At 42.8% G+C, this 26,767-nt stretch overlaps 1 protein-coding gene across 6 annotated transcripts in view; it reads right to left on the reverse strand.

Moving 5' to 3' along the window:
• The window catches only part of ralgapa2 (Ral GTPase activating protein catalytic subunit alpha 2), a 66,427-nt gene that overhangs the window by 5,690 nt on the left and 33,970 nt on the right, over nucleotides 1-26,767 (reverse strand). For all 6 annotated transcript variants that reach the window (XM_037240600.1, XM_037240599.1, XM_037240603.1 and 3 more), the window contains 7 exons: nucleotides 25,036-25,870; nucleotides 24,324-24,395; nucleotides 23,932-24,055; nucleotides 23,689-23,844; nucleotides 20,503-20,661; nucleotides 18,917-19,044; nucleotides 1,044-1,165 (listed from right to left, as the gene is read on the reverse strand). In XM_037240600.1, the coding sequence (XP_037096495.1) occupies nucleotides 1,044-1,165; nucleotides 18,917-19,044; nucleotides 20,503-20,661; nucleotides 23,689-23,844; nucleotides 23,932-24,055; nucleotides 24,324-24,395; nucleotides 25,036-25,870 (1,596 nt within the window). The remainder of the gene's footprint in view (nucleotides 1-1,043; nucleotides 1,166-18,916; nucleotides 19,045-20,502; nucleotides 20,662-23,688; nucleotides 23,845-23,931; nucleotides 24,056-24,323; nucleotides 24,396-25,035; nucleotides 25,871-26,767) is intronic.

The raw sequence follows: 26,767 nt of genomic DNA on the forward strand, positions 1-26,767 counted from the left end.
AACGGACTTCTAAAGGAATGTAAATGAACATTTGGAGCAATACTACATCGTCCTAAAGGTTAGACACGTTTCCTCAATTTAGAAGTTTTATTTTGACTTGTAAATATTTTTTTAATTTGGAAAAAAAATCCGCGATGTAGTGAAGCCGCGATAAACGAAACGCGAAGTAGTGAGGGATCACTGCAATATTACTTACTATTAGATTTCAGTTCTGAAGGCCAAACAACCTGACTTATGTTTTATTGCAGAAAAGTGACTCTTTAGGTGGCAAAATAGTGTTTTGCGACCGTAATTTTGACATTTTTGAATTCTGATTTATGTATAATATAATTAGCCCAAGTGCGTACTTCAATATTTTTCAAATATTTGTTCAAATCCATAGCTTCTGTCTCTCAATCTGATTTATAACGGTTAAGAAAAAGGTGATTTACATATTAAAAAAAACAAACAAACAAAAAAACAGTGTCTATGGCATGCTATTGTATAGTACATTCCCCCCCAGAATGCGCATCAAGACCCAGCGGAGGAGAGAAGTGCAATCCTGCATTGATTTCTGTGCAGCTGTGTATCGATCCGTGCTGGTACAAGTAGGAAGAACAAGATAAGGCACGCTTTGTATTCTATTCATCATGAAGTGATAAGAGTCCTGTGCTGACATCCGCGAGCTGCTGTTTGCCGGATGGATCCCTTAAGTGTTGGTGAATGATCTCATGGCGACACACACACACACACACACGCACCATCACCGAGAGCCATTTAACAGGGCTGCTTATATTCATGGGAAAGACATTGCACAAAGTGGCTTGAGGAGCATGTCTTTGAAGCCAGCGGCTGTTGTTTGATATTCAATAGTAAAGGTGGAAGAAGAGCAAAGATGGGGACGGTGAGTGCAAGCAGGTGCGTCCCGCCTGCCGCGAAACGATTTGGGCGAGAGGTAAAATATAAAGACGAGACGAAAGGAAGATGAATGGCACTAATGGGAAAACAAGTGGACAAAACAAGGAGACTGAATGAAAAGAAGTGCATTACGGGAGATTTCTCACCTGTCCCGCTCGTTGGGTAGCCGGGGGAGGGAGAGAACACCTGCGAGGCAAAATCTTCAAATGTCATGACCTCTCTGTGATTCTGGACAATGGCTTCCAGGTAGAGCGCCCTCTCCTCATAGCTGGTTAACCATCGTTAAGGAAGATACAAAAGATACAGTACAAAGCAAGAGCAGTAGTAATTGAAATCTATTCCCAAATTCAAATAAAAAAAACATCTCATATTAGGTAACACATTGGATTTTTTTGTGAAAATAATATGCACTTGTTCAGCATTCATTCCTAATTACAGAAAGCAGAGGTTGTTAAAGTTATTGCACCAAGTGCCACCTGACTCGCCTCCATCCAAACCTGAACATACCACCTCTTTTTTTTCTCTCTAAATATACAATCTTGGAATTTCCTAGGGCAGGGCTGTCAAACTCATTTTTTTCGCGGGCCGCATTGTAGTCATAGCTTCTTTCGGAGGGCCATTATGACTGTCAACCCAAATAAATGTATGAGCACCTCATTATATACAGTAATAGCTACAAAACAAACTGACAAATAACTCGTTTTCAAATCAGACGAGTAAAAACTGGTCAAATATTTAATAAAAAAAAAATATTATTAAAAGTGAAGACAATTTGCAATTCTAGTAATGACACGAATTTGATGCACAATTTTTCTTCGCGGGCCACATAAAATGATGTGGCGGGCCGTATCTGGCCCCCGGGCCTTGTGTTTGTCACCTGTGTCCTTGGGTGAGGACAGGTTGAAATAAATAAATAAATAAATAAATAAATAAATAAATAAAAGAAATAAATTTCAAATATGTGGGAAGCTAGGTTAAGTTTTGTACACACATCGTGTTTTTCAGTTTCTTTATCAGGTGCTCTAAAAAGCACTTGGAATATGTAAGCATGTTCAAAATGTTAACATTTGCTTTCAAAGGCTACTTTCCAACAATACATTTGATCAAATTTTTTTTAACTTCTATAGAAGTTCCAAGTGGGTCACAACTTGGTGACAAAAGAGAAATGCAAGCCCCAGTGTGACAACAGATGAGAACCAAAGCACGAAACCATTTTCCCTCCCCCTCACTAATAGAACTCCGGCAGCAGGCAGCGCATGTCTACTACTACCCTCTCTGATATGCCGCTCGCCACTTCTGTGTCATCAGGGGGAAAATTGAAGCCATTTGAAATTCAGAGTGACAAGCAGCGACTGGAGCCTGGGCAAGTCAGTCAGCAGGATGGATGGCCGGATTTCAAATGACGGGAACAGTCCAAATAAATAAATGGGGCTGTGAAATAGCTGCGGGTGAGGGTGGAAAACAGTCCGACAGCCATTATCATGTCATTATTAAAGATGAAGTGTGCCAAATCTGTTGTAGAATGGAAGCTGGGACTGGGCAAAATATGCTAAAAGAAAACTGCTGGAGTAAAAATGTCTGTTTGATGGCATGATGACAGCAAGCAGTATTCAACAATGACTGATTATTGTCACCACAGTCTGTTTACCACTATGTATCCTCCATTGACAGTATATTAAGGACCAAACATAGAAATTGTTCAACCCCCCATCCCACCAGGAGAGCACAGCATGGGGTGTTGCTGGGCTCCAGCAAAAGCCAAAGATGAACCAGGTTGAACTGAGATAGGTTGGACAGGATAGAGAAGCTCCGGTCTGGGTTGGTTAGATAGGACGAGACAGTGACTGGGCAGGAGGCCTGCGGTGGGCACATGCCGCCACAGCGGGGGCCAAGGCAGCCATGACCAATGGCTTTGAGGAAACCATGGCAAAGTGGGCTTGACGGGCAGCTGAGCCGGGACACTCTAACGGCTGAGATGGCCAAGCTGCTCACAAGGACGGACAAGGGGGGCAGAGAGACAAAGGCCAGTGTGAAAGAGGAAGTTGGGATCAACATGGTGTCAGTATGGTGGCATATTCCATCTAGGATGAAAATCCTGATGAGAAAATATTTATACCTCAAAAAGTATAATGATGTCCAAAATGGTGTACCAGTACTTGTTTGAGTGCGATTTTATGGTTTGAATTTCAACTTTTTTTTTTTTCTTCTTTCTTTCTGCCCCTTGATTGGCTGGCAACCAGTCCAGAGTCCAAAGTCGGCTGGCATAGACTCCAGATCACCCACGACCCCAATGAGGACAAGCGAAAATGGAAAATGAATAATTTTGCATCGAATCAACAAGTATCTGCTTCAGAGGCGTGAACAACACAATGACTCAGCATTAAAAAAATAAACACTCGTTCCCTCCTGCAGTTAGAACTTGATGCACTGCATTTTTTTTCCGTCACAAGTCGGACAAAGACTGGACATCCCAGGCACCGCTGCCATGGTAACCTGGGTCACAACTCTGCATGGTGGGTCATTTAGAGGGTTTCACAGATGACAAAAAGAGAGAAATTACGCTTGTAAAAGTGTGCACAATGTGTCCATTTCTGTGATAAGTGGAAGACAAACACATGTCAAGGAAGGAGTAAATGAAAAAAAATGAGAGAAGTTGAGAGTGAAGCCAACAAATGACGGGGAAGAAAGATGAGGAGAAAGAAGGAGAACCTCCGTACATAGTGGGTCAACAGAGCCATATGGCCGTCCATTATCAGAGATGCAGATGACTGCAGGCCTGTTATTGAGATTCCGAAAGCAAATATTGACTCCAGCTGGAGCAGGCACTCTTCTGACTCTGACACATGCCTCTTTTCCAATGCCCTCCATCTGAGTTAGACAAATGGTTGGTTGAGAAAATTTGACAATTAAATTAGGACAATCAAAAAAAAACAGCAGAAGATGGTATGGGAGAGAAGCATAGTGGGGAGAGTTAGACTAAAAAAAAAGTGTTTTCCAAAAGAGTCATCCTCAGTTCACTTAAGTAAATGGACAGTGGGTAAAAAAAATTGCAGCATAGAAATCAGAGCTGATGCACAGTGAGGGGTAATCTTGCCTTCTTTTGCTCCGTCTATCTCTCCCTCATTCTGTCGCATGCTGCTGCCTCTTTCCGTTTATCTCTAATTACTAAGCCGGGGTACAGTTTGTTCCCCTGCTTATGAGCAGCCGCTGCTGCCTCCATGCAGTAAGTAGGGCCAATCAATCATGGGACACATCCATATAGAGATTATATTCATGTCAAGGACACAAATTCCATAGTTAGTAATCATTTCTTTCAAGGGGAGGGATAAACCCCCACAATTGCTGTGTAAAAAATAATACACCATTTTGAAAAAACATTGAGGTGTAATTTTGTAAGCAAGTACAATATGTACCTCGATACGATCCTATATGATTACATAATGTAATACGATACAATATGGCCTTACTACTACTTAATGTTGAACACATCCATAAAGTAGAAGTGTGCATACATCTGCAATTTATCGAAGGAAAGAAATCATTAACTTTCTGCATTTAGGTGATTCCTTCGCATGTGAGTTGCTGGGTCTACTGCGCCCCCTAGCATCAGGGAGGAGGAATTGCTACTCAGAACTAGAATCTTGATAGGGTTTTTATTAATATTGGTATCAATATTTTGAGCACACCCCTTCTTGCAATATTTGAATACATTTACATTCATTTTGGTTAAAGAATAATAGAAATACATAAAAACCAAAACAAGTTAATACGAACACAGAAACGGATTGGACAATGTTGAAATAAGTATTGTCAAATACCATATTCATCAGTCAAATATGAATACATGACCAAAGTGTATGATCCAGGGTCAATCACACAGCAAGAACAGAGATGGTTGGTTAACCAAATATTATTTCTTTAATATTCATCCACTTGGGGGTAACGGTCTTGGGTGGGCAAGCATAACCTTTCTACCTCCGTAGTAAGACCGAAAGCGATAAGGGAAGGGATTTATGGCTGAAATGAATGATTAAATGTAAAGGTCACTTATGCACTAACACACATTATGAAGCTTAGATGCACAAAGACAGTGTTGGGGCCTGAGAGATAGACAGATCGGTAGGCCCATACGGGTCAACATGCGTGCACATACATATGCATTTGAGTATGTGCATGTGCATGCGTGCTGCCCAGATGGTAGGAAGGCAGTTCTTAGGGGTCAAGCATTTTTGTGGATCAAAGCCAAGGTCAGGGCAAATGCAGTGGCCCATGTTCAAGGTGAATGAAGGCCTCAGATGGCTCTTCATTAGCAGGCTGCTCTGTTTCTACTGGACCCCATCGGCCAAACAGCACCAAGCTTCATCACTGGCTCCCTCTTTCTCCCCTCCTGTCCACAGGGACATGTCCTGAAAACGACTGTCCACTGGGATCCATTTTGTGCCTAGTCCAACCCACCCGATGCGGCGGCCTTTTCTACACATGCTCACACACAGCCGTTGGTGCATAAGTAGCACTCCTAATTCCCCCGCCCAACAGCCAATGCTGACCTCTGATCTGTAGACTCCCAAGAGAGCATCTTGACCGTCCACCCTGAGTCTTTGTATTCCTAAGTCACCCTGCTGACAGAAGGCTTCTCGCCATTGCTGGACAGCCTTTAAACAGACATAACTGGTTCATTTCACTCCCCTCTAAAAGTATTGGGACAGTGGGTCCAACTCTACATGAAAATGTAAATGCCCCAGACAATAAAAACTGCCACCCTTGGCAGCAATAACCAATATCAAGCATTGGCGTAACTGGTGATGAGTCTTTAAATTGCAGTGGAGGAATTTTGACACTACTTTGCAGAACTGTTTTAAGCAAACTTAACTTATTGCACACAAAACGGACTTTTCAAAACATATTCTCTGGATTTCAGCCTCTCAAATGAAAACACATCTGTGATTATTTTCCATTGTGTGAGAATCGCACTTCACTCGACCGCATTTTTTTTTTTTATTCAGCAAATGTCTATCGCTCTTCTGACTCATTTGCAGCGCGGTGACTGTTCATGATGCATTTAAGGACAGCTTGGAATACTACGACATGTTCAAATGGAATCACGTTTTTAATGGCTGTCAATGTGTGTGTGTGTGTGGGTAGGGGTGGAAGAACTTGAGGGGGGGTAGGTCCTGCAGTGTACACCCTCAGCTCCGCCTCTGACAGAGACGAGCCTTTGTGTTCTTTTCTTTTTTTTTTAACACCATTAGTTTTTGCAACGGTTTCTAGAGAGGAAAATAATGTACTCCAATGTGCTGTTTACATTTAAATATAAAACATTGATTATATGAAAATGTTTGGTTGTTCATTTGTGGAATGAGTGGAAAAATGTTTTTCCCCCCCAATCTTCTGTATTTACAATATTTTTTATTTTTGGCAAAATACCTGATTATTTGATAATATTTTCAATAGGATTTCCAAAGACCAAAATATTTGATAGCTTCAGCCCTTGTACTGTATTTTTATTGTTCCATCGTTTCTTTGATCAACATGTGTTTGTAATGTCACATTAGACAGACAGATGGACAATAGAAAAGTGATGTTTTTGGTTATAATAATAATGATATAAATTTCCTTGCCAAGTCAATTAGAGATGACAGGACTATCCTTCCCTCCGGAATACACAACACTGAACACCCAAAAGACGGTCTACAATAAATGGTGGCAAATCACTCCTACACTGCTCGGTCCCGCACACCACAACGAAGGTTAATCCTGTTTGTCAAAGCGCTTGCAGTAAAAGGAGCTCTTGTGGTGAAGAGACACAGTTTAGAAATGAGGTGGAGTGTGCCTCTCGGTCCTTGACCCCCCCCCCCCCCCTCCCCTCCTCTCTCAGCCCCACATCTGCCCATTAACCTGGGCCAATCAGCTTGACCTTGAAGAGAAGAGGAACTCACGAGTAGCTCGCAGTACCATTGACTTTAGCAGTCAAATAATTGGCCTCCCAAGAGGAAGTGGTTGGGGTGCTCGGGAGTGATGGGCTGCCAGATGAAAAGCAAGGCAAACCCACAAACATGGTATTTATCTCGTTGTTGAAAAGCATGGTGCACCCTACCCCATTTTAGCGTTCATGTTTTTTTTTTTTTTAACTTAATGATAAAATGAGTACTAAGGAAGGTATGAAATCCGGGTAAAATTTCACAAAGAAAGGGCAGAAAAATTACACATATAAATAAGATAGACTGGAAAATAGTTTGGTGGAGCGCAATAAGTAAAAATGATATATAAGAAAAGAAAACATGGAGGACCAGGTAAGAAAAGGGGCAAAGCTGAGCAGGTGTTGATTGGAGGGAGGCCAGGTGGTGAGCGCCGGCGGTACCTGTTGTCACAGCGAGGACTGAAGGTGTGAAGCTCATCTCAGTAAAGGCCCTCCGAGGTGTCATGTGATTACGGGCAGAACGGGGAGGAACACAGAGAAATTTGGACGCAGAAACAATGGGAGAGAGAAAAAAAAAAAGGATGCAGGTATAGTAATGGCAGCGTTGGGAGGAAACAACAGATTGAGATGGATAACTGACAGCCTGGATGGTAGAAATGCCCAAAGGAAGGTAGGTTGATTTTTGAACAGCCCACCTCAAACCTTGGTGTCTGATTAAACAGCTTTTGCTCTAGCCGAATCTCCGGTTCCTCGTGTTCCAAACCCATTACGATTAGCAAAGGTGTTTATGCTCCATTTTCTGGATGTACATTTTTAGACAAATGGGCAAGTTGCCTAATTAAGAGAAGGTCCAGGAAACTGGACCCAAAGGAGTCGTGTCAAATCGCGAACCTGAGTTAATTACACCTCTTGAGGGGTGAGCTTCACCGAGCAAGAGCTTCTAAGCTCCAACCTTCACACCTCTGTACCGTCCATCTGGCATTCAGACAGCGAGATGGGGAGTTATGGCTGTGACATCACTCCTAACCTGTGACATCATCACTGCCCATCAGTTATTTCACAAAGCCTTGCCACAGCTGCAGACAAACACGGATGTCTGCAAACTGGCACGGACGGGTTATTTATGAGCCGGCTTGAGGAAGCGGTCACGGCTTTTCTCAAACACACCAAGTCTCTGACAATCCACCATTCCACTGGGAACACTAAATATCGATTTCTGCACCACAACAAATCAGAAGAGTGACAACAAAGCTATGTGTTGACCCTTGATGGCTGACTGTTGGAGTTGACAAAAAGACTTGCACCTCTGATAAAAAGGTAAGAACAAGCATCAATATTTGTTGAACACAGTTTGATTGAGCACAACATGACAGCCATCAAAGCTTACTGACCGTGTTTATTTCCATGAACTGCGTCCGTAATCCATCTCCTTTTCAAAGGACCCGTCTCCATTGATGAGTATTAACACAACAGCCTTAGATGTGCAATACAATGGAAGACCATGATTAATCAAAGACAGAGCCATTATAGTCCAACAGCCACACAGGCCTCCAACGTGCTTTAACAGAAAGTCATAATAAGATGAGCGACAAAAGACAGGGATGAAGATGAACAGATACAGTTCTGCGACTGGCTGGGTGAGAGTTCTCTATGAAGGTGTCCTTTGTCACTGATGATGACCAGAGGGACTCAAAAGACTGGATACATTATTAGGTCAGAACAAAGATTGCCATCGTAGCTATCAGAGGTGAATATACAACATTTTCTTTTGAATCGGTCCAAGGCTCTGCAGCATCTATCTGATCTCAATTTGGACTTTTAATAAAATGCCAAAGACCAAACAGTGGAGAGCAAGCTGGTCCTTGACCTTGACTTGAAATATTCTTGATTACTTAGAAGTATTTGCCCTGCGTTTTCCTCCAACGTCATAGCGTGCTGGAAAGATTAAAAGTTTTAGACTCACCTAACCTCTGTGCTATATAGTTCAGAGAGTGAAATGGGAAATTAAAGGCTGCTTCAAAGTGCTCTTCGGAAAGGCACAAAAGATTTCAAATCATTGTAGTCTATTTCTGGTAGCTATTTGGCTGCTTGCTGCAACGTGTGGTACATGTAGTATGCAGGCTCCCTCTAGAGGTACGCGAAATAACTTTCAAAAAATATACATGATATTAAATATTTTCAAAAGATTAAATACAATCAGACATTCTAATGTTGAAAATGTCAACAGGGTGACAACAAAGAGAAGTGAGATACTAATTAAGTGGGAACTTTTAAAGTTTGCAAATGCTTCAGGGTTGCCAGTGTGTAGATTATGGCTTTAGGCTGCTTTAGAGCGCCTCGTTGTTAGCCATGAGTGTGTGCCCAAGTCTGACATTACAGCCATAATTTTTTTTCCAATAGTTTGAAAGGATTTTTAGTTTTAGTTTTTTTACAGGATTGAAAACTATTCGTGAGAATTTTTTATTTTGCTCTCCTGAGGGTGAAGATATTTGTCAAGTGTGGGCATATGAAGCTCTTTGAGGTACGTACTTATAAAATACATCTAAATACATTTGATTTAACGTTAGTAATCCTTTTTTCGTAAATTTGACTGACTTTACATGACTGTAGACAACCGACATCACTCATCCCAATAAGGATCTGCTCCAAACTGCAGTGCAACAAAAAAAGTTCCTTAATTTGAGATTTCACAATGCCTTGATAATTCATTTGACACTTTTGACAAAACACTTCAATTCCACAGGCAGTGTAAAAATCGAAGGCCATGCCAAATAGCTGATTTAACCCGGCATAGCCAGTGTTCAGATAAACATTGATCAAATATTCCGACAAAAAAGAACTGTGGCTTCTGAAATTTTAATGACGCTTGTGGCATGTGCAAGTGAGTAACTATCGTGCATTAACAGCAGACATATCAATCTGCCTTCCAGTCAATACATACTGCACATTTTGCTCCTTTATTGCCGCTTACTATGAAAGGTTCATCGGGCCAATTAGTCTCTTCAACAAAATGCCGAACATTTAGTGGGAATGCTAATGATGAGTGCTAGGTTACATATGATCACAGCTGTGAATGCACAATGAATGAATATTTTTTGGGGCAGTGCTTTAATTTCCACTTAGACTTGCTTTTTGGAAATATTTCAGTAAAATCTATTATTTAGAAAAAAAAAAAAAGTAAACTGCACTGATCTAAAACCAAACTTGTGGCAGTCCAATAAAAAAATATAAAGTTAATAATATTTTGAAGATTTCCTCATGCCCATGACTATCATCATGACAGAATTCGATGATTTTAATTCTCCAATTTTTTAATGACTGTCAAGCGACCAATCCAGGGTGTACTCTGCCTCTTGCCCCAAGGCAGTGTACAATAAAAGAATATAAAGTTAATAATACTTTGAAGATTTCCTTATGTCCATGACTATCATCATGACACAATTCGATGATTTTAATTCTCCAATTTTTGAATGACTGTCAAGCGACCAATCCAGGGCGTACTCTGCCTCTTGCCCCAAGGCAGTGTACAATAAAAGAATATAAAGTTAATAATACTTTGAAGATTTCCTTATGTCCATGACTATCATCATAACACAATTACCGTAATTTTCGGACTATAAGTCGCACCGGAGTATAAGTCGCACCAGCCATAAAATGCCCAAAAAAGTGAAAAAAAACATATATATGTATATAAGTCGCTCCTGAGTATAAGTCGCCCCCCCCACCCAAACTATGAAAAAAACCGCGACTTATAGTCCGAAAATTACGGTAGATGATTTTAATTCTCCAATTTTTGAATGATTGTCTGGCGACCAATCCAGGGCGTACTCTGCCTCTTGCCCCAAATCAATCAGGATTAACACCAGTTCGCAGGATGAAAAAACAGCTAACAAAACAGCTACAACTGCTCGTTTGTCAGTTGTATCTCCATGTAGACCACTTTGAGGTGGTTTCGTTTTTCAAGACATCACGAAACTTGTTTCACATCCCAGCATTTTACACAGCGGGAGACCGCGTTCATTAATGAGTCCTCCATTTTCTCATCCATTTGTTTTTCACTGCACAACTCCACCCAAAAAATCTCTAGCTGGAAGCGCCGCAATGTTGTCACCGCATGCTGCTCAGAATCGAACAATTTTCAATTCGGGTGCACCTGCCGCACCCGACCCATGCGCTGCGAGCCTCCATGTGCTGACGATGAACGATTGGGAGGACGGCGCACGGCGCTGTGCTAAGTGCAGTGTCAAAAGGCCTTAGGAGAAATCTCCACACAAAACCTTGGGCAAGACAAGAAAATAGAGTTCTGTGTTGGCAACAGCTTTTCCTAATCCTAGCCCCTAGGCTATATTGCGCAGTCAAGCAGGCTATTACATGGCAACAATTAGTGGGGGGGTTGGAGCCCAACACCTGGTCGTCTCCTATTCTTGGCCCTTCAATGGCAGCTGACTGTACAGTCTCACAGCCAGGTGGCCCTCCTTCAATGACATTAGCTAGTCACTCCAGGGTTAATCAGGAGCCTGCTATCATCCAGTGGGCACACATACAGCTCTATTCAAAATAGGGCTTTTATTAGGATGAGGGATGATGTAGACCATGTTGTTGTAAAAAAAACAACAACAACAACAACAAAAACCCCCAGCTCAGCTGATGCGAGCCCGGGGGACTCAAAATGATCTCGGGGGGTGGGGGTGGGGGGGTTGGGTCTCTTGAAATTGTGGAATAAGTTGGGTGCACCGCCTTGATTGGCTTAAGCGAAGATTGCAGCACGTCAACTGTGCATCCTGCGGATTACAATGGACCTTTTCATGGGTTGACAAAAACAGATGGAGGAGCGGGAAGTGCTATACATCCACACAGACGGGTGATGATGCAGGGGGAGGGAGAGTGGGTCTTGTCAAAGTCGGCACATACAAAAACAAGTGGGTGTAGCTTGAGCGTCCATGCTATATCAACCCGCACAAAGGCCAATTCCAAAGATCCTCGTTTGGCGATCCGAGGGTAAATAACACTCATTTGAATAAGAAAAAGCGATAGATTTGTACCCAAATCAGCCAGTCTTGTCAATAGTAATTAGAGGCTATCCATAACTAATGAAGAGGTGTACACGGTATTAGCCAAAAGCAATGATTGTGTATCAAAACATACAATGATGAATAAATACGTACTATATGAAGCAGAAAGTGGTGGCTGAACAATGAATAAATGCAGCCGGGATTAAATGAACATATCTTGCATGCTCGCATCAATTTCAAGATATCATAACCTCACTGAGTGTTGTTTTGTTTGCTTCTCCAAGCCACAAAATGCTCTCATTGGGAGGCATCAAGCCTGCTGCGGTGATGAGATAGCAAGTTTCGGTCAATACGTCTCAGCGCTGCTCCTTCAGCTCCCGCTTGAAAATGAAATAGCCTATGTAAGACATCAAAGGCCCATTTCTGGATGAAGAGGTTGAAAATGCACAGCAATGCATCTTTAAATGTTTTGTTTTGGTTATTTCTTTGTCTGCCATATTTTGTCAGCCAATGCAGAAAATTCCATTTTGTGAAGATGCAAATGCTGCAAGGCACGAGGACACTCTGGATAAGAGAACAATTGCCTGAGGCCAGCTAGGGAGCAGACACCGCCTTTGAAGCTTTTAAACAGGCATTAATGTGCAACTTATAAATAATCATCTAATTCCTCCTTTAAAAAACAACCAATTAAGTCTGATATTAAAAGCACCGCAGCCTCAGTTGAACCGAATATCAATCTCATCACCTGACAAAATGGACAAAGGAGCCCAATAATGTCACAAGGTGACCTACTCTGGAGTTCCAAAATCCCAAGGCCACACCAGACACCAAAAGATTCCAGCGCAGAGTGATGAGTGACATTTCAGTGACATTTCCCAGCAGCATTAGACGTGACGCTGTCTTAAGACAGCGTCAGAAATATCTATGGACATGCTTGAATGTGACACCAACGTCGGGGGGGATGCGGGCTTTTTCAGGGTTCGGCCTCAGCTCGGTGGCTGGTGATGAGGAGGCCGGACCCTGCGAGATTGAATGGTAATCACTGGAGCACAGATAATGGATGATTGAAAGCTCTTTCTACGCCGCTGTTGGATTTCAATATCAGAGAGGCCCTAGAATTGGGATTCTTATCATGGGCGGTGCGTCAAACAAAGGGGAGCCGAGTGTGAAATATGGGGTCCAACTCAGGCACACGACCACGGCGATTAGCACAAGGATAAAAAAGGCAGCCCAAACAAAAGGGGCAGCTTTAGCTGGACAAAAGGCTGTCCGCTGCCTTGTAACAAGAGACACCGAAGGGAAAAGGGACATAAAAGGGCGCGAGCGTGTACTTTGGTGGTAAAATAGGGACGAGACAAGAGTTTGTTGAGATGGCTGGAAGTGTGGACGAATAGCGTCAGAGCCAAACGTTTCAAAAGTCTTCCAGACTCCCTGCTTCTGAAGAGGAATAAAGGACCAGCAGGAATGAAATGCAATATAGCCCAAACTCAAAGCCATTCATACCCATCCAAATAAACACACACACACATACAAATGCTGACGCGCACACACACACAAGCCTACACGTAAACACAAACCCCTACACTGGCACAAGGGCTCGTCTCTTCTGAATCCATCACACACAAAAACGACAAGATGATTCGCTTTTATCCTTGAATTCCGAGTGCTACTGCTTGCCAGCAAAGCTCATTAACCCTCCCCTTCAAGAACCTGAGACAAAAGAGAGGAAAACAAAACGTAACTAATCAATGAGAATGCACCCACTAAGGATTGTGTGTGTGTGTGTGTGTGTGTGTGTGTGTGTGTGTGTGTGTGTGTGTGTGTGTGTGTGTGTGTGACTGGCAGTGTGAGTGGAGGGGTGGGGGGAATAACCTGAGAGGGTTAACAGCTTTTGCTTTAGTGTAGCGGTGGCTGCTATGGGGCGGAGAAAGAAAGTTCATTAATTAAACAGGGCTAGAGGGAACAGATGGAATGGCTAGCTGGATGCTAATCACTTCAAGCGGACAGACATGTTCTAGCATCCATGCTCCGAGTACCATAACATTACGAGTACAGTATGGGGTCAGTCTATACATGCCAATGATATATTAATCTCTGTAGTTTGTAGAGTCCATTTTAAGATGAGGATATATGGTTTACTTTAAGGACAACATTTCTAAACGCAAAAATGCGCTGGACATATAGCGTACAGGATATAATCATTTGTCACCCAATAAGTTAATAGCTTAAAAAGTGTTGATGTCTTAAAAAAATAGGTTATGCCAATTATGTCATTATCGCAACATAAAGCGTCCAACGCAAGCTGAAGCAACTCCATTGTGCAGGAATAAGTAGGCTAGACTTTGAAGTAATTGTTCTTTAAATACAAAAAATATATATATGTTGGTAATGGCCAGTCAAAGATATTTTGGGAGAACTTGCTTGTATGTACAAGATGGACAACCAAGTCATGACGGCATGTCTCCTTGAGAAGAGAAAAAAAAAAGTTATATGTAATCTGACTGGTGCCCTGCGCTTCATCTTATGATGGCACAGAGAAATGGATTCCACATAAAACTGCCAACATGCTCATTGTCACTTTACAGCGGACAAACAGACAGATGTCAGACATGAATGGATAACAGACGGCCACAGGAGGGGGGGGGGGGGGGGGCACAAGGAGGAGGTTCAAGTTTAAAAATACACAGGGCATCATTATTTGCGAGTGCATTTGTTGTACAGTATTAATTGCAGAATAAAAAATAACGGCAACTGTAAATGCATTGCAAGTGCAAGGTGGCTTCCATATACATCAGGCAAGCAAAGCCACAATGTTTACAACAGTTTGACACCAGCCGTGAATGTGGGGTAACACAAACAGGACTCTGTGTCCCTGCTGTTGGTCTGGCTCCATGCCTGCGTTACCTGTCTTTAATAGGGGGTGGGGGGCCCATGGACCTCAAGATGAGCTGGGCTTGGCCCCTGGGGCTTTCAGGGTGTAGGACCTATGCGATGGATGCGTGTGTGTAGGAGGGGGGGGGGGTGTTTAGGAAAAAAAAAATGAGTAATGCTATGAGTCATTCTGCATTAGCAGCAGGGGAGAGAGACAGACAGAGGAGGGAGTGGATCCAGGGGGCGTGGGGAGAGAATACTTTTGCATGTTGTATGACGCTAGACGCCATATGCCATCCGAGCTGGGCTGCCTCCTGAGTCAGAGCTCTTGGTTTGACAGACACCCCCGCCCTCCACCTCCCGTCCCCTCCCCATCTCTTTACATTACCAAAGCTTGCCCAATTTTGACTCCCTAAAACCCTCTTCCTTCTCGGCCTACCCAGGCTGCAGCAATGGTCTAAGCAATTGGCTGTGCATGGATGCGTTGTGTATTTGTGCAAGTGTTTCGGGAGGAGGGCGGGTTGGTCGGGTGGTACTCAGTGATCTGAACACATCGGACATTGTCATGAGTCCCGGCAGGAACAGCTGGTCAGCTGGAGAGAGGGGCGAGAGGGGGGGAAGGGATAAGGAGGGTGGTGTGGGGGGGGGGGGGGGGTGAAAAACTGAGAGGCAGTGCGCTACACTGATAATGGGATTAGGTTAAAACATTCAGTGGGGGAAAAGCCCCCCCTCCCACCCGCACCCACACAAACACACTTCTCAGTAGCTCCCCAAATGCAGCATAAACTTTCAACCACTCTATCAATGCTAAGATAAGAACATACAGTATGTGCTCTGAATTTCATCATTCGAATGAGACCGTTTTATTATTAGAATGTTTTCCGTCTCGAATGGGACTATTTAAGACATTTCAGGTTGTCTGCCCCCCGCTTTTGAATAAACAGGAAGTGTACTTGTTATACACACATCAATTGAGAACATTGAGTAGGCCTGGCACATAATGGACTCACACTTGGCATCTGACTGCGTACTCCTCAGCGATATAAATTGCCTTGTATTATCCATGAGACTGCATACAGTTATGGCACAACAGCTGGCAAATTAGACCGATCAACGGTGCTTAATAATTCATGTGAGACAACACTAACATGACAGATCCTATTCATGACACCCTATCAGGCATACAACCCACTTTCATCTGTGCTAGGTGAGGAATCTTGGCAGTAAACAAAAGAAAAAAGCTTGTCGTAGTCATGCATACATCAGAGAGGGACAGAATGGGACAAAGAGTTTTCTCGCGAGGAGTGTGAGAATATGTCACCGTCAATGACGTTGATTGTAATAATTGTAATGACGTTGGGGGTCGGGGGGCTGCACAGCAAGGTCATATTGTCACGACACATCTACTGATATAATTTACATCTTTTCGGGGCATTATGTGCTCATGTGGGGCCTGTGAAGGATCATGGCAGACTTCAGCCGCTTTCTGGTTTCCACTGAAAAGACCCAACCTGGCCCTAATCTTACAACCACACACACAAACTCACAACAAGAGAGACACACCAAAAAGCCTGCATCGCATGACTGGCGAAGGGCAGAAACAGATTATGGCTATTGATCGCTGCCTGGAGATGGTTCTGCGCCTGTGTGCGTTTGTGTGTGTCACATCAGAGAATGAGGGGGGGGGGGCAGTGTGCAAAAACTATTGATTGTGTCCAATAGCGAGGCTACGTCTCTGAATCAAGGTCGGTTGGCTCTGTACTCTCACCTATTAGAAACTTGGCGTCACCCTCAACACACACATACATTTTTACCCTTATTAATATCACACTGAGTGATGGAGAGTGCTTGTCAAAGAGAGAACTGAATCTGAGCTGCTGCATGAAGACATGATTCTCCAGTGACAGTATGTGGCAGTTAAGGTGATGCAATCAAACGTGCCACCTCTTTCAAGATAATACTTTCAAAAAAATGTTTCATGCCCCTCCTTGAAAGTCACTTCTACTCGATTGCTGATGTGGTCTAATAAAAGCTTGCGGTCGTAAGCATTCAAAAAGGAAGGGACGAACGGGACGAGACGGACATCACACACCAACGAACCCAAAAGCCAGACCAGCTGCATTTTCCATCATCCATCTAAATAATAGATGATACATTACGAGTAGTCTGCGAGAGACTTGTTATATGATGTCTGGGATTGCATCCTGACAGACAACAATGATGGAAATTAAAACAGACATTGAACACTGGACGAAAAACTAGTTGAAATTCCACATATCTCAAAGAAAATAGATGACAGAAGATGTGATGAGGAGAAATTGAGTGCAGTGTGTAGGTGGAGGGAGGCAGGGGGAATGAGTATTTGAAAACCCTCACATGGCCAATCTGTGTCTGTATTTTCGGAAAAATGTTGCCGGTGGTCATTTTCTATATCAAATCCTATTAGACTGAGAGATCCTGGGAGTGTTGCAGCAGACTGTTGGAGTCCTCTCCAGCCTTGATACTGTGCGGAAGAGGGGGGCCACAGCGTCATACTGGCCTTTTATCAAGACACACGGGGGTCATATAGCTTCTCTTTGAAGAAATATTCAACTAATTACCTTGGAGAGTGGCCTCACAGCCAGAGAGCAGACTGTGGAGTGCTAAAGCATTGTGTCGGGGTAAACTAAGGCTGAGGATTTCGCCGGAAAAGGCTTGGACTATTGTTCGAACGGGAAAAGATAAAAGAGAAGCATTTCCAAAGAAGATAGAAAAATGCACACTAGGGCAGGAAAGAGCCAAAAGCCGGTAAACTGAAACTGCAAACGAAAGGCTTATGAAAAAGAAAGAAAGAAAAAAAAAAAAGCGCACCTGACACTAAAGGTTTTGACGTCACCAAACCAAAACAGTCATTCATTACGTCCCTTTCTCCTCAGACAAACAGCAGAAGGACAAGCAGATACTGGCAGTGCGCTCGGCGTGCCTGGCACGATCATTGGGCACGTCTCTTGGACAGCGCCAGGCCTGGCAGCCTATCGACACCACAACTCCAGAGGCTTATCGTCGCTCATAGATCACGACGTCGTGCTATCTGCTTCTCTGCTAAGGAATGCCAGGTAAGACTTTTGCGGCTCCGGAAAGGCCTCTGTCCTGTCCCGGCACTCCCCCCGAGGCTTACGAAGGAAAGCAGATTGCAGTTGGCTCGTCCTCCTGGCGCTGCTGAGAGACACACAGGGCTAATTCTCTTGGCGTCGGGTAACAGACATCTGTCACTCAAGACGCCCCCGGGGATACAAAGACACGGCCTGATAGAAACATGGTGGGGACCAACCGATGTGCAACAGCAGATACATACTTACACATTCGACTGCAAAGCCGCACATGATCTACAATGAAAAATTCACTCCACAATATCAAAATATTACATTCTACCCCTTTTACCCCAAACGACATGGCGGGAGGTTTCTATAGCAACCGCCAGAGGGGCTGCGGTGAGCCAGTGCTGTACATGCTGTCGGAGAAGGAGCAGGGTGTTATGAGAGATCAGGTTTCCCCCTCCAGGGGCCATCCCGACCCTTTTACACCCCCCCCCCCCCCACTTCCAATCTCCCGTCCCAATCCAGTGCTGCTGGCATTCACATGCTAATTTGTCTCCATTGGTGATTACATTGCCTTTAAACCAACTGACAACTACAGCTGGAGTCAGGCTCTTAACGGCACACTGTCAGGATGGAAGGATGAGAGTGAGCTGGCCCGTGCGTGTGTGAGAGAACATTTGTTGATGTGGCCCTACTTGTGCTCCATAAAATGGTAGTAATAGATGATGACACATCATCTGTGCGACAAACAGGTCCATACAATCTCACATGCTGCTCAAGGCTGTGCAACGGTCCCCGGCTTAATAGCTGTATGCAAATCAACCAGCCAATAAAGATCCATGTCGGCACTCAGCTGTGTACATTGGCTGACGTGACAAGCGAGCCACATGTCTCGGTAAATTTGCTCAAATGGGACGCCGGTGTCATTGAACATATAATCTATTTGGTGTTGTATATAAATCAAGCAGCCATAAAATAAAAATCACCAAAATCTACTTTGACAGGTTTGAAAAACCTAAACAGGCTTTGATAATGATTAAAATAAATTATGCCTGACGTTATAATTTAATCTGACGCAACCATCCCTTTATTGTGAGGGTGGAAAAACAAATCGGAAGGACTGGAAAAAAAAAAAAGGATACAAACTCTGGTAGAGAGTCAGCCGGGATTTGACAGCTCTGCTGGCATTGATGCAAGTGGCCCGCACTAAGCTTGGCAGCAGCTTCCCATTGATGATGGCGCCATTAAATAGAGGCCCAAAGAAGGGAACCTGAGGAAAATAGCAACACGAGGTATTTTAACATGCAACGTTAATTTAATCAATCCTCTGACAGTGTGGCTTCAAAAATAAGGCTGATTAAAAATCATATACTCTGACCGTTTTTCCATCTGTTTTAGGCGAGAGGCTTCAACACTTAAGTGGATGTTACCTAACTACGCATGACAGCCGCACATATTGAATGAGAATCAACGTATGGTAAATGAAATTAAAATGACAATCAATACCTAACAATGCCCCCATATTGAGCTAAATAACAAATACAAAGCGACAATAAGCATTTTAGCCGCCGCGCGCGAGTGTGTGGGCACACGCGTCTGTTCATGCGGGCCCTTAATCACTGAGGCCCAATGGTCATTGACCTGGAAGTTGACGGGAATGTCAAAGTCCCTTCTAAAGGTCCTGCTGTCTTCAACTTGGTGATTTAAGGAGTACAATAGCAAGTCAAATTATATAACAAAGGGATTTAAATATGATTAACTCATTTGCCACACAACTGTGTACTGTGACAGCTGATATTTTACAATAACAGTCATCTGTTGTAATTGAGTTCCCCTTGTAATATCATAATAAAAATCTGTATAAAAACAGCATCCTTGAATTTTAAAGCATTTAACTATTATTTTACAGTAAAATCATGCAATCAAAAATGTTGTTAGCACACAACAAGGTCTGTAATATCACAGCAAGATAGTAAAAAAAATGCACGTTTTTCGCACTATTTGACAGAATTATTACGGTGTAAAATTTGTACTCAAATATTCCATGAGGTAACCTGACTCGGCATTAAAAAAGACAACAACAAAGGCACTTCCTCCAAAAGTGTCAGGAGAATTATATTGTGAAGTTTCTTTCGCTATTAATGAAAGTTCAATCAACAACAAATAAACGCTTTCCGCTCCTTCCGGTAGAGCTCGTACGACCTTAGATCGGAAAAAATATGAATGATCAGTGAATGAAGCGGGAAATATTGTATTACGGTCCCTTTCGAGGTGTGACATGAAATCCAGATATAACGTTGATGAATTTAAAACATCAATTTTAAAGGTGAATAAATGAATAATTAACAATATGTTTAGAATGGGAATGAATTATAATATTGCTTGATCGAGGTCCCATGAGCTCTACGTAGAAAAGTGACTTTGGCACTCAACAGGAAGTGTACACAAGAAATGTCAAAAACAAAGATACACTTCTAATTTTGCAATTTTCAGCAGTAAAAAGTAAATATTTTGTCTATAATGAATTTGATAACTTAATTATTTTCCGTTTACAATCATGGCCTTTAAAAATGCATTTTGCCACTTACTGTGGACTGAAAATGTCATGTAACATTCATAAACTGAGCCGTGATTGGTCAAGCCCTGATTACTGTTTGTCGATTTATTCAGATTTATTATTTCCATGTGACCAACGTGTGTATTACAGCACAGTTAAACTGTTTCTCACCTGTGGTTTTTTCATGATTTGGATGAAATACATGTGGTTCTCCATTGGGTAAATGACAATCAGCACGTCTCCAAAGTCAGTTGGAATGATGCCCCGCCGATAATCCCTGGTGTGCTCCGACCACACTATGTGCACCTCGTCATTTCCGAGGTGACGAAGCTGCCAAACACACAAAATCAGACTAATCAAGAGTCTGGCAACTGCATGTGAATGTCCTCCCACAGTGACAAGAACACACACAAAAAGAAATGGAGGATTTCGGCAATCTGTTGAGTTTATCCAATCAATATCAGTGGCCATCATAGTGGACAGAAATGTAGTGGTGAGAGTAGTCTGTATTTTGTATTTATGACAGTGCAGTGGACTTTTGTTTTGATGCTACATCAGATTGTATTCAAGCATTTTATATATCTGTGGATATGTTTTTTTTAATGCTGAAAGCATTTTTATTATACTCGAGAAAATACATAATGCAGCAGGTGCAACAAGTATGTTTATCGTTAAACTACACACTTTGAAAACAATAAATTAAATAGTAGTCTGGGCTCAGGTTTCACCCTTTTATAGTGTTTCCAACATGTATTCAAAACGAAAAGCAAAAATGCACAAAATTGAGCATTTTAAACCCAATAATTCAAATCCAATTAAGTTCCCCATCAGAGATTAAATTGCCTCCCATTTCCACTCTATTCACAAAAATAAATGAAAGCAGGCAGGACAAGAGTGTACACTTAAAGAACAGGAAATTGACTGACGCTGCTTTGAAATAGGTAAACAGCTTCATCCAAAGTTGAATCAACACAGCTACCTTACATTTTCCAACAAGTCTAGACAGTCCAGTAACTCTTGTGTTTATGGGGTATCACAGACGCCGAAAATTAACACACTGTTTGCTTGAAAACATCTGTCAATGTACTGTGGGCCTAATGAGCCATTCGCAAACATGCCCTCGCCACCAAAAATGCAATTAGCGCATTCTATTATAAGCCCTTAATTATGCTAATTCCGTGGTCTTAAACAAACGCACGGCATGCTGATTACTGTTCACCGGTTCAGTCGGGCTATCCAAGGAGTGGCAGGTACAAACCAGGTCAGTCACTGGGACAATTTCACAGAAATGTTGAATATGTATTTGGTGCTAACAATTAACACGGATGTTAATTTGGGTTAAGATATTAGCGTTGGGATGAGATGAATCACAAGTTTAATGAGGATGCTTAAGCTCCAAACATCTGGCTCTAGCATCTTCTTTGTTAATAACGTCCTAATAATGTGTGACTTATTCTTTTGTTTAAAAAAAAAAAAAAAAAAAAAGGAATGTCAAGGCTAAGGCTGCTATCCAATTAGCTGTCTTTGACCTCGCACCCAGTTGATGGGCCTCAACACGATGGAAACAGCAGACGGGAGGACCTCAGAAGACTCGAGGCTACTCATAAAAACAGCTTCGGTGGCCTATTTAACCTGCGGTGCCTTAGGGAGAGTGAAAAGAGCTTTGGCTATCTCCGTCTTCTTCACACATACACACACTTGTTCACTGTCTGACCCCAACTCTGCAAGTAGCTTCTATAACCACATTACGGAGGCCAGCTGCTACCGCTGCAGCCTGCACTGTGCAACAACCCACAATTGGATTGAGGAATTTGTTCTTTCCCCCTTTTTTTCTGTTTGATTTGGCTATTTTCTTTGACCTCCCTCATCCTTTTCTACCCGCAGACGAATACAAAATGTAGCTCTACGCACACAGGCAGTTGAAGTGGAAGACTGCTGGACAAAAGTGTTATTCGTAAATTTACATGGAAAACATTCCACTCAACCAGCGCTGAAGCCCATTTCTTATTTCAATTCTTCACTTCCTACTGCCCCCACACTCTTTGGAAGCATTTGAGTGTGCACCAAGCCAACCATTGTCTTTCCAGCGTGTGGCTGGTGTGGCCATTTGGGTAAGATGAGTCTAAACAATTACAGCATTACCTTTTGCAAAATGAATATTGAGATATTGTCATTTCCCTATTTTGTCCTAAACTAGATCGTCATTATTTTTTGCAGTCCAAAGGCACAGGTTCCAGTATGGGTGAGGAATTTGTAGGTGGTTATTGGTGACACATGGTCGCTGGAGGACTGGAGTTGGATATCGGGGCGGCCTGATTAATTTCCCTTCTCAGCATGGCACCGTATGAGAAGATTGGCAGCATAGGCAGGGGCCTTTGCCGCTCATTTCTTCGCGCTAACTGTTCCTTGCGTACGACAGTCTTGAATCTTACGGCAGAACCCAATTGATCGCTCCTGTGGAGGCAGCAGGAATTGGATAAAAGGGTCCTGCCGGCATCCGTCCGGCGCCTGCTCTAGCAGGGAGAGATAATGGCTGAATCCAGGCCCTGGTCACAGCACACAGGGAGGAGGGGGGCAGGGAATAGCAGAATTGTAGTCATTACCACAGCGGCAAATGCACCCCTATTCACTTGTGAGCCCGCCAATCTCTCCTCGTCATGTCTGCTTGCCGGGTTCACTAATCAATGGTCACACTCTGGAGTCACACCTCCCGATCACAGCTGAACACCAAGCACCGAGATATCTATTTTTTTTTCTGAAGAACTTTTGGGGTTTATAATTTTTTTTAAGTCAATATATGGATAAACAGTACCTACTGTGTACAATTTAATTGCTCATATACCAGTATATATATTTTAAATGTACAGTAATCCCTCGTTTATCACGGATAATTGGTTCCAAAAACCACCCGCGATAAGTTAAATCCACGAAGTAAGTACTGGGCAGGCTTACGAGTTGGTTAGCGGAAAGATGCTAATTCGCGATCGTGCTAATTCGCGATCGTGCTAACACGCGAAAACGGACTTCTAAAGGAATTTAAACGAACATTTGGAGCAATACTACATTGTCCTAAAGGTTAGACACGTTTCCTCAATTTAGAAGTTTTATTTTGACTTTTAAATTGTTTTTTTAATTTTGAAAAAAAATCCGCGATGTAGTGAAGCCGCGATAAACGAAACGCGAAGTAGTGAGGGATCACTGTATTTCAATGTAATTTTAAAACAAAATTTTCTGTCTCAACTTACAAACAACTCGACTTACCAACAGCCTCTCGGAAACGCATTGTGTTTGTAATTTGAGGACCTGAATTTCAACGTGCAATTACGACTGACGGTCATCATTATAGACGTGAGGCACCTTTTTGGTGAGGCAGTCATCAGAATCAGATGGCATACGCGTAGACACATGGAAGATGGCTTCTACAGTGGAGTTAGCATAGTAGGGAGCTGTTAGTCCTGTGCTGCCATTCCTCTGGAGGCCGCCCATAAAGCCGCAATGTGTGGCCAGATCCACCTGAGGAATATATTTAACATATACGTATATCATGTTGCATAACCACAGTATTCCACGACTTTGAGTGTTAAGACTTTTATGAAGCACCTCCCATCCGAGCCCAGAAACAAAGTCTTCATAAGCTTGGCTGCCGGCACCGTTTGACATGATGGAGCACTTGTCCTCTTGACCTTCGCCAATGTAGAACACAGCGATCTTGTGGGTCTCCCGACTTAAGAACAACAAATAAAGTAGTTATCATTCATTTATTGTTCACAAATGATTCATGACACCAAATAACTTGTTCACTTTACTTTGCAGTTAATGGGAGGGGCTGGTGCAAATTGGAAAATAACAGTTTGGGGGAAAAAAAATAGATGCCAACACAATTTTATCACAGCACTCATGGAGCCAAATGTTATAGCAGCATGTTCACTGACAAATGTGGTTTTCTGAAGAGGTAAGGAGGGAAAGTCAATTACAGACGACAAATAAATTACCATTGTCGGGAATCCAAGTTCTTTAGTTCTCTTAAGAGTTTGGAGTTCTTCTTCAGCAAATGAAAACTTTTCCTGGTTGGCAAAAAAATAAATAGTTGAAGCATGTTAACTCATTATAATTAATAATAATAATTAAAAGTGTTGAAATGGGTCTGAATTTAGCAGAAAATTACTTTCTCAAATTTAATTAAAAAAATGTAATGATTTGACTGTAAATATGTTCTTTTATAAAATAAAATAAAAAAATCAGATTCAGGTCCTTTTGCTCCACTTTTGGTATACAAGAAAGCACCTTGCAACCTCCCGCTTTTTCGGATTAATGCAAGAGGCCACAGGTGCACACAGCAATCTCCCACAAGCTGTGTGCATGTTACGCTGTCACTATTAAGAGGTGCAAGTTTTTAATTTGGGGGTGGCATTATAAAGATGTGGCAGTGCAAGGTAGACCGTTGCGTAAACAGCTGGGCACATTTACCCTGTGGAGGGAAGATTAAAGCACTCTGGTGCTTTTTAAAAATTGCTCTCTTAAGAGTCACAAGCTAACAGCTGAATTATTTGCAGGATATTAGGATGATGTCATAAATGCAAATATGATATGGATAGCCTAATACTTCAATCAAATGTTTTTATTTCTAAGATGTTAGAGGGAAAACTGATTAGTCACTTATCACTTTCTACGTTCATGTTAGAGAATAATTGTCACATAGCATACCGTCGCTCCCAGGAGTTCATGCCAAGGTCATTGAGCAGTAGCCGACAGTAATAAAAAGGTGCCTTGGGCTCCTGGTGGGATGATTCCCTCTGACAGGAAGCCTGGAAGCTCACATCAGCATCCCACCTTCTGACCTGCTCCTCCTCCTGCCGAGTCTGACGAAGAATTGCACTGAGGATGGCACTTTCTTGTTCAAGATTCATGCCCAAGGGTGAGGAGGCCGGCTGATTTAACTGGACTTGCGATTTGGGGAGGCATTCCGGGCTGCTCTGGCTGAGCTCTTCTAAAAGTTTATCGAGATAATCTACTTCTTCCACATCGCAGGAGTCGGGGTGGGAATCAGAGACAGAGAAATTATACTTGGACGGTCCTCTTGTTGGAGAACTGGACAAAGGTTTGCTATGTGCTGCGGCAGCGGTGGGTGCCGGCGTGTGATCGACTGACTTAAAAACGCCGATATCCTCGCAGTCTTCCTGGTTGGTTGAGAACAGGATTGTCCCATCCCACGAATATTTCCCTGAAATGTCGCGGACAATGACGCGCACCTGTGAGGACGGGTGGGGGGGTTGCCCCACAGTGGGGGCCTCTGCGGGGATCTGCAGGTAGGACACTAGTGTGGTATCGTTGAAAACAAAGAGCTGAAGATTGGGGCTTTTGAAGACCTCGGAGGACAGCTCGGAAGACTCCACATACGGATTGTCGTGATTTTCGCTCACGAGGCTATGCAGGAGGGCCGGGCCTCCTTTTAATGGATGATGGCCCAAATGATTCACCAGGTGAGTCATGACCATCCGTGCTGTCAGGGGAATCAGCTCCATGCTCCGACGCCGCTTTTCTGGCAAGGAATAGGGCGATATGATAAATAAACCTGAAATAATCACAAAAATACCTATGGGCGAATACCTAGCTCGGCTATCATTTATCATAAATGCAGTGCTGACTTTTTTTCAAAGCCTTGCCTGTGCAGACATGCTACTTACTATCTCTGTCATCTCTTAACACACAGCAACATCTCAATTACGATTACAAGTAAAAGTACTTTATTCAATGCTCACAATAGCTTAGCTAGCACGACTCTAAGTAGGTAGCATCTAATCATACGAGACAACTGTGAAAAGCCCATTGAGTCTCCTTATAATGGACAAGTGTTTAGACTGTCCGCACGCTAATGAGAATCTCCATCTTCACAGGCTACTGAATGGGAGCCTACTCGATGAATTGCATTTGTGTAAATGCATGGGCTTTTTACGCTCAAGTGAAAAGCATGCTGGGCTTCATTATGCGCTGATGTAGGGAAAAACAAGAAGATGCACTCCTGCATTGTGACAGTGCTATCAATACCATCATCCCCCCCATCAAAGTGGAAAAAGCTCTTTAGAAAGCAGGCCAAGCTACATTAGAGATACGCTGGAGCTTTGATGTGACTTGATCAATATGAGGTGGGGGCATGAATATAACTAGGCCGGCCCTCTTTGGTTTGCCCTTTTGATAGTGTTTTGTTATTTCCACTAAGACTCTGCAGCTGTGGGCCACAAAGAAAAGGTGAGCTGTAAATTCTGAGGCAGACACAAATTCTCACATTGTTTCAGTGCAAATATTGCATGGATTTGGGCTCAAAGGGATTTTTCAGAAGTTGAGGACATGAGAGCGAGGCGGGGGGAGAGTACATTGCCTAATGGAATCACAAGGTCACCACAATAGGAAAAATTTGACATTTTTAGCTAAACCCTGT

The sequence above is a fragment of the Syngnathus acus genome, chromosome 22 (genome assembly GCF_901709675.1).
Source record: "Syngnathus acus chromosome 22, fSynAcu1.2, whole genome shotgun sequence".
In the NCBI taxonomy this organism is placed as follows: Eukaryota; Metazoa; Chordata; class Actinopteri; order Syngnathiformes; family Syngnathidae; genus Syngnathus; species Syngnathus acus.